At 64.9% G+C, this 17,419-nt stretch overlaps 2 protein-coding genes across 2 annotated transcripts in view; one reads left to right on the plus strand and one right to left on the minus strand.

Annotated features, from left to right (window-relative positions):
* The first annotated feature begins 1,985 nt into the window (after positions 1 to 1,985).
* Positions 1,986 to 8,313, plus strand: FGFRL1 (fibroblast growth factor receptor like 1). Its single transcript, XM_040965943.1, has 6 exons — positions 1,986 to 2,121; positions 5,431 to 5,703; positions 6,299 to 6,376; positions 6,457 to 6,738; positions 6,823 to 7,176; positions 7,360 to 8,313. The coding sequence occupies exons 1-6, from the start codon at positions 2,031 to 2,033 to the stop codon at positions 7,782 to 7,784; spliced, it is 1,503 nt and encodes a 500-aa protein (XP_040821877.1). The 5' UTR covers positions 1,986 to 2,030; the 3' UTR covers positions 7,785 to 8,313.
* A 6,757-nt stretch (positions 8,314 to 15,070) lies between these two features.
* The window catches only part of RNF212 (ring finger protein 212), a 28,555-nt gene continuing 26,206 nt past the window's right edge, over positions 15,071 to 17,419 (minus strand). Inside the window, exons 10-12 of the mRNA XM_040966303.1 lie at positions 16,831 to 16,903; positions 15,279 to 15,372; positions 15,071 to 15,142 (exon numbers count right to left, since the gene is read on the minus strand). Coding sequence (XP_040822237.1) covers positions 15,071 to 15,142; positions 15,279 to 15,372; positions 16,831 to 16,903 — 239 coding nt within the window. The remainder of the gene's footprint in view (positions 15,143 to 15,278; positions 15,373 to 16,830; positions 16,904 to 17,419) is intronic.

Genomic DNA, 17,419 nt, shown 5'->3' on the forward strand with positions numbered 1-17,419 from the left:
AGGGCCTCCCCACACGGCTCCGGGCACCTGGGTGTGCCTTCTACTCCCGCCCTCCCTGCGGATTTTGTCCATTCGCCCCTGGCCCCGGAGCTCTGCACAGGGGTAGCACAGCCCCGGCGCCTCTTTAGGATCGCCACTGCTGCCAGAGAGCCACGCAGCCCCCGCACCTGCTCCTTGGGTCACACCAGCGAACTTCGTCTCCAGGGAGCTGGACTGGCGTGGCGGCGCACACGTTCTGCTCCCCACTCCGCCTGCAGCACCGCCACCGTCCCGGAGGTGCGCGAGGGGCGGGCGGACCAGCGAAGGGGCCAGCGGGCTCCACGTGGCGAGGCGCGGCCGGCCGGGCGCGCGGGGAGCCGCTGCCGCCAGAGGGCAGCAGGCGGAGGGGGCTCCTGGCCACGCCGGGCCTCGGCCGTGCCTCGTCGCTCACCTGCTTGCGGTCGCCCCTCCACTCTGCTGCACCGCCCACCTTGCCCCCGACCCGGCTCGGGGGCCCCGGTCGGCCCCTCGTCCCTGCTCCCAGACGCACCGCGTTCCAGGACGCCTGGACACACCTGCCCCTGGCCGCGCGCACACCTGTCGGCGCTCGTTCCGCCCCCACACCTGCCGCTGAGGCCCAGCGTCGCCTCCCCACGCCCCCGGAGCACCTGTGCGTGTTCCCGACACAGGGCCTGGGCGGGACCTCGTGATCACGCGGGGACGGGGCGCCCTGGTGCCTCTAAGGTGTGCGCAGCGGTCGGCCTCGGGGCGCTCGCTATCCGTGTTAGCTCGGGAAAGGACGGCTGCCTGGAAGAAGGGGCTTCCGGGTTAGGGCTTTCCAGGGACCGCGCGGCTGGGTCTCCGCTGGGCGGTCACCTGGCTGGCGCGGAGGGGCACCGCGGGAAGACCCCAAGTTCTGTCCGGGAAGGACCGGCCGCGAGCGCATCTCCTCTGGACACGGCCCGGGGGCCGGGGTCCACTCCCGCCACCGCAGGCCGCGCGGAAGCACCTGCCCCGCGGGGTTAGCCCTGCGCCCCGGTCCCGCCGGCCGCTGCAGGTGTGCGAGCCGGAGCCGGGTGGGCGGCAGGGGTCGCGCCCAGCAAGCCGCCCGCGCCGCCAGCCGCAAGGCCCGGGCCGGCGCCTTCCGGGAGAGCCGCGGGGCGGGGCGCGGGGCGGGCCGGGGCGGGTCAGGGTCGGGGAGGGGGCGGGCGCGGGTCACGCCCCGGGGAGCCGCCCGCCCGCCGGGGCCGCCCGCGCCGCGAGGGTTAAGGCTCGAGCCGCGCGTGAATTGGAGGAAAGTTTTGCGGCGGGGCGGGGCGCGCGGCGGGGCGGGCGCGTGGATTGGCCGGCGGCGCGGCGGGGGCGCGGCGCGGGGCGGGCCGGGGCGCGCGGACTGGCCGGCGCGGGCGCGGGGGCGGGGCGCGCGGCGGGCTCGGCGCTCGCTCCGGGAGAGTTGACAAAGCCCCGCAGGGAAGGACGCCTCGCGGCGCGGCGCCCCCGGGCCCTCCCCGCCGCCGGGACCCCGGCCCCGCCGCGCGCCCCCGCGCCCCCGCGCCCCCGCGCCGCGCCCCGGCCCCAGCCGCCCCCCGCGCCAGGTAGCGCCGCCCCGCCCCGAGGCCGGGCCCGGGGGCGCGGGGCCGGGATGCGGCGCCCGGGGCGGCGGTGATCGCCCGCGCGCGCCCCGAGGGCCCGGCCCTGAACCGGCGAGGTGAGCTCCGCGCTGCGCGCGCCCCCCGAGGCGGCGGCGAGGGTGGGAGGGCCGGGTGGGAGGCCGGGGAGGGAGGCCGGGGTCCCCGGGGCCCCGGCACGCTCCGTCCCCCCCACCCCCCACCGCCCCGTCTCCGGCCTCGGCCCCAATGGCGCAGGCGGCGCTGCGGGAGGGGGGCCGCGTCCGGACGGCGGCCGGGCCCCGGCGGGCGCTCAGCGGGCGCCTTTGTCTCTTCGCCCCGCGCAGCTTCTCCCCGCGGCTGCCCCCGTGGAGCGCGGCGGGCGGGGCGCGGCCGGACCCCGAGCCGGTGACCGCGCCCCCCTCACACGCCCCCGGCCCGACGATGACGCGGCGCCCGGCGCTGCTGCTCCCGCTGCTGCTCCCGCTGCTGCTGCCTCCGCTGGGGGCCCCCCCGCCGGCCGCAGCGGCCCGAGGTGAGTCGTCCCCGCCCCCGGGGGCGCAGCCCACCCAGGGACCCGCCCTCACCCCGGGGGTCTCTTCTCATGCTGGGCTCTCCCTTCGTTGCAGTGTCTCCTGCGTCTTTGGGCTTCCCTGCCCACGTCTGAGGTTAGCGCTCATCCCTGGGGGTCCCCTCCTCCCAGCAACCCCTGCGTCACCTGCTTCACCCCGGGGGCCCTGTCCTCATTTCAGGATCTGCTGTCCCACCCACCACATGCCAGTGGCCTCTGGTGCATCCTGGCGTGGGTCTCGTCCTATCCCCACACTCGAGGCCCCTGCCCGGACGGTTCTGTGGGTGAGAGGACGTTGGTGGCTGTGCCCTGTGCTCGGTGGGCACCTGGCTGTGGCCCCCCAGGGGCCTGCAGTGCCTCCCTGCTTTGAGGTGTGAATGGCATCGCCGACTGTGTGACGGCCCGCAGGACCCAGTGCACTCTGCTAGTCTGAGCAGACTGTGCCCAGGCCTGCCCTCCAGGCCAGCTGGGGGCTAGGGGATACCAGCCTGGAGGGGTCGCTGCTCGCCCAGAGGCTGTGGCAAGGCAGGTCATCACACACCTGATGGCCACCTGGACTGCCCCGTCCTGGACACAGCCCTGCGAGGGCACCGCCACCACTGCCCGCCATGTCCCTGTGTCACGAGGGTGCGGGCTGGCCTCTTCCCTGGCGAGGCGGGACCTTGGGCCAGGCCCTGCCCTGTCCACCAGTCCTGAGACGTCCCCCTCCCCCACTGCCAGCCAGCGCACGGCCCGGCCTTATATGGCCACATTCGGTGCTGGGCGGCGGGCGGCGGCCCAGGTGGGCCTTCTGCCACTGTGCCCGCCTTGCCCAGTGCCCGCTGGGGACTGGCTGGCCGGAGGGTGGGGGCTGTCCAGGCGCGGCCAAACTGGGTGGAGCCGGGTACTTGGGCTGCCTGGGGTGAGCCCCCCATGGCCTTGGGCCTGGGCACCAACCACCCCCCCTTGATGTGCCCACTCAGCCCATCCCAGCACCTGCCCATCCCAACCCGCTGGCTTAACTGGTGAGCAACCGGACACAGGCAGGGCCTGGTGCTTGCCCTGGAACGCCTGTATCACACCTGGTTCGTCCCTGGCAGAGCCAGGGGACCGGGGCACGGGTGGGAAGGCATGTGGGTGAGGTGACCGAGGGCCTATTGGCCGCGTGGCCAGGGTTGGCCACATCTACCAAGCTCCTTCCCGCTTCCCCATCTGGGGCTTGTCCCTACATCTTGGGGGAAGCGTCTTGTGTCCCCAGTGTGGCTGACGGGTCATCAGTGGGTTTGTGAACGTGGCCCTCCCAGCCCCTCGAGGGTGGCCCAGGGCCAACTGTGGGTGCTGAGTGAGGAGGACTCGGGGGAGGTGGCTGAGCTGTGTGTGTGTGGTGTGTGTGTGCATGGCTGTATGTGCAGGGGGCCGTGGTGGGTGCCCCTGCCCGGCGCCAGCTTCCACCTCCAGCAGCGGTGGAGGTGGGTGTGCGGGAGCCGCGCCCGGGCGCCGGGAGGCGAGGCTGCGGGCCAGCGCCACGTCCTGGAAGGGAAATAAATCAGGGCCCAGGCCGGGCAGGCGGCAATGGGGACAAAGCGGCCTTTCTCTGCTGCAGGCGCGGCCGCCAGCTCTGTCCATTGTGTGGCTCGGCCCTCGCCAGGGGATGTTGGTTTTTCCCGGCCGAGGCCTCCCCGCCCGGGCCCCACTCTGGCAAGTGCGGGGGAGGTGGGCTAAGGCCCCGCAGATCCCACCCCCGTGTGGCCAGAGTCTGCAGGGCTTGGCCCTGCCATGTCCAGGTGATTGCCTGGCCGGTGTGTTTGCTGCAGGGAGGGACAGGCCTGCCCCGGCCCTGTGGACGCCCAGATTGGAGAGGGGCCTGTATGGTGTCCCCAGCCTGTCCCGTGTGCCTGGGGCCTGGCGCTGGGAGCCCCTGCCGTGGACACAGCAGTGGTGGCACATGTGGGCTCAGGGTGAAGGGACAAGGGCCTGTGGAGGGGCTTTTCCAGGTCACAAGCTGGGGTTCCCAGCCAAGCCCTGGCTGCACAGGAGGAGGTGGTCCCAGGCCCTGAGGGCTGCCCGGAGCTGGTTGGTAGCAGTGCCAAGGCTTGTGCACATGTACTTGTGTGACATGCATGTCTCTGGACCTTGGCTCCTGGGTCAGGGGGTCCCGATCCTGAGAAGTGTGCAGGACCTAAGGGACCCCAGGTGTGGTGGTGGCTGGGGCGTGGAGTGGCCCCACAGCCGGGGTGCTATCCCCTGAGCTCAGGCGCATCTTAGTGTGGGGCTGGTTAGTCATGGGCAATACCTGTGGTTGGGGGTTCTGGCCCTGTGAGTCTCTGCCTGGACTTGGGGAGGGGACACAGCTGGCCTGGCCAGGGAGCCTAGGGCCCAGCAGGGCTCCACAGGGCCAGGTAGCCGGGCAGAGCGGACCCTCGTGCTGGGCTTGTGGCCTCTGTTTCCTGTGGTCATGGTCACACCCCGGTCTCGCCTGTCCTTGTTCCCCCATCACGCATGTGTGCCTAATCCTGGACACGCTGCCTGGGGAAGGGGTCCCCAGGCACAGTGCCCACCTGGGTCCACATGCTCTCACTGTTGGGGACAGACGGGGTCTCCTCAGCTCCCTGCTATCTGAGTGGGTATCCATTGAGTGGAGCAGTGGGGGCCTAGGGATGGGGGTGCTTCCTGGGGTGGGGGTCCCTGGCTGGTGCGTGTCCCTAGCCGCATTGGGATGTGACCCTCAGCCTGTAGTGGGGACAGCAGGAATTCCCTCACAGCCAGGGAGGTGTGGCAGTCCACACAGGATGGCACTGCCCTCCCTGCCCCAGGGAGCCCATGTGGACCCAGGGGCCTTGGCTCTTCCCTGCTCAGCTGCAGTGTGTGGGGCCAGCCCAGCCAAGGGCAGATGGGAGGGTCTAGGGTCCCTGGCGCTGCGCTGGAGGCCCTGCTGCAGCTTCCCCCTCTCCCACCAGGCCTACACTGAGGACATGTGAGCAGGGTCCAGGCTGGAGGGGCTCTGAGGATCCTGATCCCAGCCCAGCACTATATGTGGACGGCGGGGGGGGGGGGCGGGGAGTGGCGCAGTCTGTCCTGGAGCCTTTGGACCTGAGTGTCAGGATGTGGTGTGGGCTGGCTGCCCTACTGGCAGGCACCTTGTGCCCACCTGGTCCCCCAACAGGCAGACCCTCAGATGCCTGGGGTGGGTGCAGGAGCCCCACTCTGCCCACATTCCCCAGGGCGGGACTCGGGGTGCATGCGGGCACCCCAGCTTCTGACAGCACGCCCCTCACACTGCCCTACTCCTGGCAGGTCCTCCCCGCGTGGCAGACAAGGTGGTTCCACGGCAGGTGGCCCGGCTGGGCCGCACGGTGCGACTGCAGTGCCCAGTGGAGGGGGACCCGCCGCCCCTGACCATGTGGGCCAAGGACGGTCGGACCATTCATGGCGGTTGGAGCCGCTTCCGAGTGCTGCCCCAGGGGCTGAAGGTGAAGGCCGTGGAGGCAGGGGATGCAGGCGTATATGTGTGCAAGGCCACCAATGGCTTCGGAAGCCTCAGCCTCAACTACACCCTGGTCGTCGCCGGTCAGTGGGGGTGGGGTGCTGTGGGGGTCCCGCAGGGAGGCTCAGGTTTCCAGTTCAGAGGGGCCGCAGGAAGCAAATGGCCTGGGCACCGAGAGTGGCAGGTGTGGAGCCCTGGGGCCAGGCTGGCCTGGGTAATGGCAAGGGCCCGGCTGTCACGGGTGGGGTCTGCATTCCTCATTGTGCCCCCTCGTCACCCGGGCCTGGTCTGGGTCAGGTTGGGGACCTGGCTGGGTGGGGGCGGGGATGCGGCTGCCCCCAGTGGCCCTGGGAAAGGCCCGGTGACAGGAGGCATGTGAGCCCTGCCTGCTGGCCAAGCCTGCGGCTCCTTGATGTGGGCTAGGATTACCGCAGCTGCCGGCTGGGCCTGGCCCCCTCCCCGCTCGGCCTCGGCAGAGACCCCAGAACTGGGGGTGGGGGTGGGGAGTGGCCTTTCAGTCCCACCCGTGTCTGCCAGGGTCACCTGCCCCTGGGACTGGGTGGGGCCTACTCTTGCCCAGCTATCTGGCAACCCAGTGGGTTCTTAGGGCAGCCAGTGGGGCCACCTGGTGGTCTGGCCAGGTCCCCACTTACCTGCCCACATCCCTCTCCCCCACAGATGATGTTCCAGGGAAAGTGAACCCAGGGCCCAGTGGCTCCCCTGGGGGCCAGGAAGATTCAACTGGCCAGCAGTGGGGTAAGTGTGGGTCAGGCTGGGGGCCTGCATCTGGTGTGGTGACGACCCTGGTCGCTGACCTACGTGTGTCCCTCTTGCAGCACGGCCCCGTTTCACTCAGCCCTCCAAGATGCGGCGCCGGGTAATTGCCAGGCCCGTGGGCAGCTCCGTGCGCCTCAAGTGTGTGGCCAGTGGACACCCGCGGCCAGACATCACGTGGACGAAGGACGACCAGGCCTTGATGCACGCGGAGGCGGGGGAGCACCGGAAGAAGTGGACACTGAGTCTCAAGAACCTGCGGCCGGAGGACAGTGGCAAGTACACCTGCCGAGTGTCAAACCGGGCGGGCGCCATCAATGCCACCTATAAAGTGGACGTGATCCGTGAGTGCAGGAAGGGTGGGATGGGGGGCCTGCAGGAGTGGGGTCTGGCAGCCCACCCACACCTGCCCTCTGCTCCCCCTGCAGAGCGCACGCGCTCCAAGCCCGTGCTGACAGGCACACACCCCGTGAACACGACGGTGGACGTGGGCGGGACCACGTCCTTCCAGTGCAAAGTGCGGAGTGACGTGAAGCCGGTGATCCAGTGGCTGAAGCGTGTGGAGTACGGCGCCGAGGGCCGGCACAATGCCACCATCGACGTGGGCGGCCAGAAGTTCGTGGTACTGCCCACGGGGGAGGTGTGGTCGCGGCCTGATGGCTCTTACCTCAACAAGCTGCTCATCGCACGTGCGCGCCAGGACGACGCGGGCATGTATATCTGCCTCGGCGCCAACACCATGGGCTACAGCTTCCGTAGTGCCTTCCTCACTGTGCTGCCGGGTGCGTGTGCGGCCGCGGGGGTGCGTGTGGGGCCGCGGTGGGGCTGCCGGGTGCGTGTGGGGCCTGGGAGTGGGGGCTGCTGGGGACATGTGAGGCCGGGGGGGTAGGGGCTGCTGGGATGTGCAGCTGTGGTGGGTGTGAGGTACGCTAGCCTGGCTGAATCCCCGTGGCTCCCTCTTGCAGACCCCAGGCCTCCGGGCCCACACGTGGCACCCTCATCGCCGGCCAGCAGCCTGCCCTGGCCTGTGGTCATCGGCATCCCAGCCGGCGCTGTCTTCATCCTGGGCACTGTCCTGCTGTGGCTATGCCAGGCTCGGAGGAAGCCCTGCACTCCTGCTGCCCCTGGGCACCGCCCACCTGGTGCCACTGCCCGTGACCGTTGTGGGGACAAGGACCTGCCCTCCCTGAGTGCGGCTCCCACTGCGGGGCTGTGTGAGGGGCTTGGGCCCCCAGGCACGGCCCAGCACCTGCTGGGCCCGGGCTCAGTGGCTGCTCCCAAGCTGTACCCTAAGCTGTACGGAGATGTGCACACGCACACACACACCCACTCGCACACGCACTCGCACGTGGAAGGCAAAATCCATCAGCATGTCCATTACCAATGCTGAGTGGGTATGGGCGAGGGGCCGGGCTGGAGGGAGGGTGGTACACCGACTGGCACCTGAGGGTCCCTGTGCGTACACACCTGACCACATGGCTATAGCCACAACACACACACATGTGCACACATGTACACAATGGAATGCTCGCATACACTAGAACACACAGAACCCTTGGCAAGGCTCTGCAGTGACACGTAGCTGACATGTAGGTGACATGTAGTCACGGGCTAGTTGATGAAGGAACCTGCGGCCCTGTTGGGGACCACGGCGGCTGCAGTCACACCTGCCCTGTCTGGCCTCGACTGCTGCTTCCCTGGGTGCCCACTCCTGGGGCCGAGTGGGCAGGGAGGACGGGCCTCCTATTTATATTTAAGGAGTAGAGGTGATCTTGAAGGGGGAGGGCTGGGCTGAGGGGCTTGGGCTCGGGGGTCCAGGGCTGGCCTGGCTTCAAGACCCAGCCCCCAGCAGCTCTGGGCTTCCCTGCTGAAGCCGCATACATTTAATTTATTTTGTTTAAACAAGGCAGTGTGTGTCTCGTGTGTGCTGGTGTATCTGTACATGTGGGGCCTGACTTCCCCTTGAACAGGCCAGAGCCAGGCTGTGGTCACTTTCCTGCCCAGGGCTGCGTGTCCCAGTGTAGTGCAGGACAGACCTCTGGGAGACCCCAGGCATCCCCGGCAGTCACAGTTGGAGGGGGCTGCTGTGGACAGTGGCACCTCTAGGGGCTGGGCGCTGGCCCTGGTTCTTGCCAGACTGTATTGGGGTCTGCAGGGGTGGTTGCAGGTGGGCAGCTGGGGGTCCCTAGTTAGTGGAAGGGCTTTCTGAGGGGTACGGGTGCGAGTCAGCCCCGCCTGCCCGTTGACCTCCCTGGTCGGTGTCCTTTGAGGGTGCCCAGCTCTGACACCCTGGGGTGTGACCGTCCCTGTCTGAGCTACCCACAGCTGCTGCTCGGAGCCTGGCTGTAGATCAGAGGCCTGTGCCGCCTGCACTAGGGCGGGGCAGGGCCCCAGGGGAGAGGCATGGGAGATGCCTCGGGGGCCAGCTGCTCTACCCTGGGCACTGTGGCCCCCAAGGGCAGGCCTGCAGCTGGTGGCTGCACTTTCCCTTCTCTGCTGGCCCTGCCCAGAGGGGCTCCCCTCCAGCCATGGTCAGCCTGGCCAGCATCCAGCTGCAGCCCCACCCCAGGGGCCGTCCACATAGGACCCTCTGCCACCCACTCCATGGCACTACAGCCCCAGACGGCTGGGAGGCCGGTGAGTCCACACTGCTGAGAAGTTCTGTCACAGCTGCCCTCCCAGCCCATCCTTGGTCTCCTTTCTGGAACCCCTCCAAGGAGGGCTGCACCTGCACTGCCTCACAAAGTCCCTTGGGGGACACAGTTTGCCAGACTACAGGCTCCAAGGGGCCTGAAGCTGCTGGTGTGGACCCTCCTACATGAGGTCAAGCAAGAACCCCTGCCCTGTGGTTCTGCTTGGCTGTTGTGGGGCCCCGGCCTCTGTACCTGCATGTGTTGAGTGGCCGGGCAATGCCCCAACCGTCCTGAGGTGTGTTCCCAGACAAGGTTCCATACAGCCTGGACCTCACTGTGCTGGGAGAGGGTGGTATGCCTGAGTGCCCCCCAAGGGTAGCTTGTGCAACTGGCATGCAGTATCATTGTACACAGTGGCACTCATGCAGTACGCACAGTCGTGGTGCTCACACAGTGCACACTGTGGCGTCCATGGCTTTCCTGATGTCTGCCATGCGCTACAGGTAGCATGCATGGGTTGCAGCCACTCCCTCTCCTGGGGGCAGAGACCCCAGAAGTCTGACTCCAGGAAAGGCCAGCTTGAGGTGGGCATCAGAGCTAGGTGACGTGGGTGTAGGATGCAGAGGCCCAGGCAGGGGATGGATGGGAAGGGGCTGCCCAGGGTGCTGGCTGGCTGAGTCTGGAGGTGTTGGCTCCTGGGCAGCGCCTGTGGGCCTGCCAGGGCAGCAGCCAGGCTGGGGTGTCTGAGGCCCCGAGCTGAGAACGAGGCACAATCCACCCTTTGTTCCCAGGCCGCCGAGCCCTGCGCCAAGAGGAAATGAGGCGGGCGCCAGCCAGCAGCAGGGCAGGCCAGGGGCTGCTCCAGGGGAGAGCCCGGCCCTGCAGCCCAGCACTCCCTGAGGCCTGGAACGGTTAATCCAGGGCTGAGCCTGTGGCGGTGGGCCCATCCTGACCCCCTAAGGGGGCCAGGCAGTGCCCAATGCTCAGTCTGTATGTGCACCTGGGAGGGGTGGGGGCTGTGAGGATGGCCAGGCAGACCTGCTCCCGGGGAGCAGCCGGCCATGGCTGACGCAGGGCCAGGGGGTGCCCAGTCCACAAGTCACTCCTGCCCAGGCCCTGGTCTGGGCACAGCTGAGCTCCAGAGGTGCCTTGACCTTCACCAGAAAGCTGCCCACTCCCCACAACTGCCCAAAGGGGACAGTGGGACTCAACAGGTCCCTGCAGCTCTCCCATGTGGAAGTCATCCACATGCAGATGGCAGCCTGACAGCCAGTTCACCCATACACAAGGGCCCTGCTGGCTGGGGTCAGAGAAGCTGAGGGCCCCAGGGGCCAGGCAGCGGCTCTCTCCCTAGCATGTACATATGGGATGTTTGTGCATGTGTGTGCACACGTGCAGCTCGACACCAGGCAGCCATGCACGCAGCTGCCTCTGGTCTGGGCCAGCTTGACCACCTGTGTCCAGGTGTAGATGTTCCTGGGAGCCCAAGCTGCATGTCCACCTGCAGGTCCCCACTGCCCCTGGGTCCTGAGCCCGCCTGGGCTGGCTAGAGTCACTCCTGGCCATCCCTGGACTCGGATGACCTAGTACTGGGCACTGTGTGTACTCCAGTTGTGGGACAGTGCAGCAGGGCCAAGGGAGGGCACAGCATCACTGCTCTGTCCACCCGCTCTGCCAGCTGGACCAAGGGGTCCACCCAAGCTGCTGAGACGTCTGGGCAGGACTGTTGATGGCCACCTCACGTTCTTCCTTGGCACTGGGATGATGGGCCGCCCAGTGCTAGATCCCTGAGGTCATGGACCCTACACATCCGTGTATCTGACCCCTGGATTAAGATGGATTTGTCTATAGACCCAGTGTGATAGCCTAGTGGCTAAATCCTCGCCTTGTATCTGCTGGTATCTCATATGGACACTGGTTTGTGTCCTGGCTGCTCCAGTTCCCATCCATCTCCCTGCTATGGCCTGGGAAAGCAGTTGAGGACGGTCCAAAGCCTTGGGACCCTGCACCCGTGGGAGACCTGGAAGAGGCTCCTGGCTTCGGATCAGTTTGGCTCTGGCTATTGCAGCTGCTTGGGGATTGAACCAGCAGATGGAAGATCTTTGTCTCTCCTTCTCTCTGTAAATCTGACTTTTTAATAAAAACATTTCTTAAATCTATTTTTAAAAGGGCCTGGTGCAGTAACCTAGCAGCTAAATCCTTACCTTGCACGTGCCGGGATCCCATATGGGCACCAGTTCACGTCCTGCTGGCTCCACTTCCCATCCAGCTCCCTGCCTGTGGCCTGGGAAAGCGGTCGAGGATGACCCAAAGCCTTGGGACCCTGCACTCACATGAGAGACCCAGAAGAGGCTCCTGGCTCCTAGCTTCAGATCAGCTCAGCTCTGGCTGTTGCAGTCACTTGGGGAGTGAATCAGTGGACAGAAGATCTTCCTGTCTCTTCTTCTCTCTGTATATCTGACTTTCCAATAGAAATAAATAAATCTTTAAAAAAGAGATATAAAAAAGAGATGTATTCATCCATGTGAAAGGGAGCGTGAGAGAGCGCCCACGGGTCCACTCCCCAAGTGGCTGCCTGAGCCAGGCTGGAGCTGGGAGCTTCCTCAGCTCCCGGAACTGTCTCTCCCAGGTCAACAGCAGGAGGCTTGGTCGGAAGTGAAGCCACGGGTTCAGGCAGGTGCCCTCGGGGGGCACTAACAGAGCCCTCCTCAGCATTGCTCCTCTGGTAGCTGAAGGCAGTCCCGTTCTCTCCTGCCACTGTGTGGGGTAGCAGTCCAGGCGGGCCAGCTGCAAGTTTCCCCTCTCCAGGAAGCCCACGTGCATGGCCACCCAGGGTCTTCGGGCAGCAACTCCCCCTCCACATGACCTTTGGGCACTGTGTATGAATGAGGCCGCACCCCTGTCTCGGTCAGCCACGGGCTTCGTGGCTCCCAGTGCTGTTTGAAGCTCCATGCAGACCCAGTGGTTGCCAGGGCTTGTCTCCAAGCCAGTCAGGCCCTGCCCAGGACGCAGGGGACATTTGCTCACAGAGCCTCTGTCCCCTTGGTCCTGGCCCCCATGCTTCTCCCAGTCCCAGAGTCCAGTGGGTGGCAAGGGCCAGGCAGGGGGCCCCATGGCGGCAGGCGAGGGCAGCGCCTTACCTCCCCTCAGCATGGCCCCCTTCCCCAGTGAACAGTCTGGGATTTACCACCAAGGAATCTCAGGAATTTCCTCCTGGTCCCACAGGCTGCCCACAGCCTTCCGTGAGCAGGCACCGTCCCCGACAGGGCAGAGCTGCCACCACAGGCTTCCCAGGCTCAGGGTGGCCCAGGCTCAGGTGGTGCCGGGGAGGGCTTGGCTTTTGGGTGCAAGTGCTGTTGTCGCCAGGAGGCTGAGTGGGTGCTCGCACATGGGACACCGGCACGGGGCCAGGAACAAGGGCCAGGAGTGTCCAGCTAGCCAGGCTGCACTGGGTACCTAGGAAGCAGAGGTCAGTGGATCAGGGCCTCCCATTTGTGATGCTGGCAGCTCTGTATGAAGGGCAGCTGTGTCCTGGGCTTCCTTCCTACAGCCACTTAGGCACACGCCAGGTGTGTCCCACCTCCATGACGTCGTACCTGACTCACTGGTCTGTGCAAAGGAAGTTCCTGCCTGAGGGCCAGAGCACAAAAGAGGTAGGTACACAGGGGTTGGTGAGCTCAGGGAGGGTTCAAACTGGATACCCTAAATGAGGGTCAGACATGGTAGCCGAGGCCATAACACCCCTAGCATGACCCGTGGGCAGAGGGGTAGAAAGGACATGGCAACCAGCAGCTCTTGGCTTTGCCCCCCGAGTGCACGCCACGGGCAAAGGTGAGTGGGTGGAGGTGGTCAGACGCCAGCCTATCACTGCCTGCCAGCCACTGTGAAGGCTTTCCTGCAAAGTGTAAGCGGCTGATGTGGGATTTCAGGAACCCATTGCAAGGTGGCAGGAACACACGTCCATGCCAGGCCCCCCATGCAGTGCTAACAGCACACACGTCCACACTGACCCCCCATGCAGTGCTAACACCACACACGTCCACACTGACCCCCCATGCAGTGCTAACAGCTCACACATCCACACTGACTCCCCACGTGCAGTGCTAACAGCTCACACGTCCACACTGACCCCCCCGTGCAGTGCTAACAGCTCACACGTCCACACTGGCCCCCCATGCAGTGCTAACAGCTCACACGTCCACACTGACCCCCCATGCAGTGCTAACAGCTCACACGTCCACACTGACCCCCCCCATGCAGTGCTAACACCACACACGTCCACACTGACCCCCGCATGCAGTGCTAACAGCTCACACGTCCACACTGACTCCCCACGTGCAGTGCTAACAGCTCACACGTCCACACTGACTCCCCACGTGCAGTGCTAACAGCTCACACGTCCACACTGACTCCCCGCATGCAGTGCTAACAGCTCACACGTCCACACTGACCCCCCGTGCAGTGCTAACAGCTCACACGTCCACACTGACCCCCCATGCAGTGCTAACAGCTCACACGTCCACACTGACCCCCCCATGCAGTGCTAACACCACACACGTCCACACTGACCCCCATGCAGTGCTAACAGCTCACACGTCCACACTGGCCCCTGCATCCAGTGCTAACAGCACACACGTCCACACTGGCCCCCCCGTGCAGTGCTAACACCACACACGTCCACACTGACCCCCCATGCAGTGCTAACAGCTCACACGTCCACACTGGCCCCTGCATCCAGTGCTAACAGCACACACGTCCACACTGACCCCCCGTGCAGTGCTAACAGCACACATGTCCACACTGACCCCCCCATGCAGTGCTAACAGCACACACGCCCACACTGACCCCCCCGTGCAGTGCTAACAGCTCACACGTCCACACTGACCCCCCATGCAGTGCTAACAGCTCACACGTCCACACTGACCCCCCCATGCAGTGCTAACAGCACACACGCCCACACTGCCCCCCCCGTGCAGTGCTAACAGCTCACACGTCCACACTGACCCCCCATGCAGTGCTAACAGCTCACACGTCCACACTGACCCCCCCATGCAGTGCTAACAGCACACACGCCCACACTGCCCCCCCCGTGCAGTGCTAACAGCTCACACGTCCACACTGACCGCCCGTGCAGTGCTAACAGCACACATGTCCACACTGACCCCCCATGCAGTGCTAACAGCTCACACGTCCACACTGGCCCCTGCATCCAGTGCTAACAGCACACACGTCCACACTGACCGCCCGTGCAGTGCTAACAGCACACATGTCCACACTGACCCCCCATGCAGTGCTAACAGCTCACACGTCCACACTGGCCCCTGCATCCAGTGCTAACAGCACACACGTCCACACTGACCCCCCGTGCAGTGCTAACAGCACACATGTCCACACTGACCCCCCCATGCAGTGCTAACAGCACACACGCCCACACTGCCCCCCCCGTGCAGTGCTAACAGCTCACATGTCCACACTGACCCCCCCCATGCAGTGCTAACACCACACACGTCCACACTGGCCCCTGCATGCAGTGCTAACACCACACATGTCCACACTGATCCCCCTTGCAGTGCTAACAGCACACATGTCCACACTGGCCCCTGCGTGCAGTGCTAACAGCACACATTCTTCCTGTGAAAGCTTGGCCTGAGTCCCTTTCAGCCACAGTGGTGATGTGGATGATCATTCAATCTTTAAAGAAAGTAACAGACTCTGGCCCTGTGTGATAACCTAGTGGCTAAAGCCCTCACCTTGCATACGTCAGGATCCCAAATGGGAGCCAGTTCTTGTCCCAGGGTACTGGACAGACACCACCTAGCTGCCCACAACAGCTTCATGCCTGCCAGCTAAAATCAGCTAGAACAGACTCCATGGAGATCTGTGAGTGGGGCCCCAGTGACGCTCACAGCCAAGGGGTTGTGTCAGCACTCAGTTTGGCAGCAGGGTGGCCATCAATACACGGGCACCCCTATGAGGCCAGCCCAGGGCCATGGGAGGAGCAGCTTCAAGTAACCAGAAAAATCACTTTATTCAGCCACATGACTCAGAGTTCCTGGAGGGAGCATTCCAAAGGCGGCTCATCTTCGGTGTGTGCCAGCTCCGGGGTGAGCAGGCCCTGCGGGAAGCAAGGAGGTCAGCCCTGCCTCTGGACCCTCTTACACAGACACTACCCACCTGGACACACACGGGCACTTGCCTGAGCATGGCCTGTGTAGCAGGCCTGGGATGCTGATGGGTGGCCTGGGGGCCACCTGGGCACTGCCAGGGCTGGGGGAACTGCCTCTGGCCACTCGGGTGACTGAGGCTTGCGTAGGCCCCTTGAGGGGCACCTGTAGTGCTGGGAACCTGCAGAGGAAGACAGGCTGGGTCAGGTCCTGCCAGTGCATGACTGCAGAGGCTCCCACCCAGGACACACACTCTGGGGGCAGAGCTGCATGCCCAGGGCTGCTCAGCTCACACAGGGAAATGTGCTCATCCCCGTCTACATCACCCACCAGGCCTGTGGATGGATCAAGACCCTGACTCGATCTGCAGCAGCTGGGTGGTAGCCATGTGGCAGCCAGGGCTTCTGCTGCCCTGACCCTGTGCCCTGCTGTGCCCCTGCTCCGGGACAGTCTGGCCCACCCTCAGCACCAGGGAATACCCTGAGCCTCCAGGGCCTCACTCCCCCAGGGCAGCCCAGGCCAGGCTTGGGCGGCACCCAGGGCCATGGGTTCCTGGCTGATACGATTTCTCTCCTACATTAGAATGAACGAGTGTCTTTGGGGGGAAAAAATAAGTTTATCTTGGTGTAAAAACATTCAACATTCATGCATATAAGGGGATCCTGCAGGAACCGCACGCAGCACAGCGTGACACTGCACGGTCACAGGCATGACTGCATTCATTTCCAAACTCTCCTGCACCTAAACAAAGATCTTTTAATTCCATTTTCCAAGCGCTTTTGACATTGGTCTTTTCAACCTTCGCCTTCTTTCTGCAATGCCTTTTCTGATGACAGATGCTGCTCCCTAGGGCAGCCTGTGACAGCCTCCTCTGCATGGAGACACACCCACTCCCATTCACCCAGTCAATGCCCCTGCCGGCCCGGAAGCATGGCTCCCCTAGTGCCCAGGTCAGCCCAGCCTGCAGGGCAGCTGGGTGTGGGTTGCCCCTGGCCTTCCCACATTCCTGCCTCTGCATAGGCCTCCTCCGGCCCTTCCATGGCAGCTGACCCAGCCCAGTCCTATGTGACTGAGTCCACAGAGTACCACTCACTTTGCCTGTTGCGCCTGTGGGTTCACATGGGTGGTAGGAGATGGGTGCCAGGTGCGGTGACAGCATGACTCTGATACCTGGGGCTAGGGAGGGCAGTGATGGGATTGGGCTTGCACCACTAGGGGACAGAAAAGGCCCCCGCCCTGGGCAGGTGGCCACAGGATTCCATGGGGGCTGTTGGGCTCCTGCTCTGGAGAGGTATGAGGTTCTGTACAGACAGGTGCATGTGCTAACATACAGCCCACAGGGGCCCGAGGGCCACATCTGCTGAGTGAGGCTCCCCCTGTCCATTGTCTCCAGAGACTTGCCAACCTGCTCGAGCTCTGTCTCAAAACATCCTGGCTGCTGCACTTCTCACCCAGCCCCCTGCCATCCACCTGTCGGGAAGTGCATGGGCTTGGGCCCCTGCACCCATGTGGGTGCCTGGATGGAGCTTCTGGCTCTGTCCTGACACAGCCTGGCTGTTGTGACACTTGGGGAGTGAACTGGCAGATGGGAGAGCTCTGTCATCGGTGTTTGCATCTGAAGCTGCACATAGCACAGTACCTGGGAGCCTTTGACGTGTGAGTCTGCCGTGGTGTCAGGCCAAGATGCTGAGGGCCCCGGTAGGAGACGCTGCCTGTGAGGACAAACCCGTCACGTGCATCAGCTCTTGGAAGTGCCCAGGCTACCACAGGGGCTGCTGACCAATGGGACCCCACCCTAGGCCAACTCTGACTCACAGCCCAGGCTCCTGCAGGGGTTGCTGACCAGTGGGACCCCTGACCCACAGCATTCCTTGGTGGTGTGAATGTGGGGGCTGGTGAGGGCACACTGCTTGGACCCCCAGATGCTGCAGAGGAGCTAAGCGTGGCCTCCCAGGCTCGTTCCAGACAGCAGCCTGGCTGGAGCTTGCATGGAACTTGCATGGTGTCCCAGTCCTTGGGCTGTGCTACAGTCCTGTGGGTCAGGTTCACACTGCAGAGTCTGAGAGTGACCTGCACATCTGCCTCTGCACACAATGAGCTCTCCCGAGGCCCCAACCTGTGCCTGAGTGGGCAGCCACCCAGGTGGACTCCACTGCAGGGGACGCGTGGGAGATGGAGCTTCTGACTAGGGGTCCCAGCGTGTCTGGTTAGATCCAGCCCCAGGAACA

The sequence above is a fragment of the Ochotona curzoniae genome, unplaced genomic scaffold (assembly GCF_017591425.1).
Source record: "Ochotona curzoniae isolate NIBS_2020 unplaced genomic scaffold, NIBS_Ocur_1.0 scaffold_4505, whole genome shotgun sequence".
NCBI lineage: Eukaryota > Metazoa > Chordata > Mammalia > Lagomorpha > Ochotonidae > Ochotona > Ochotona curzoniae.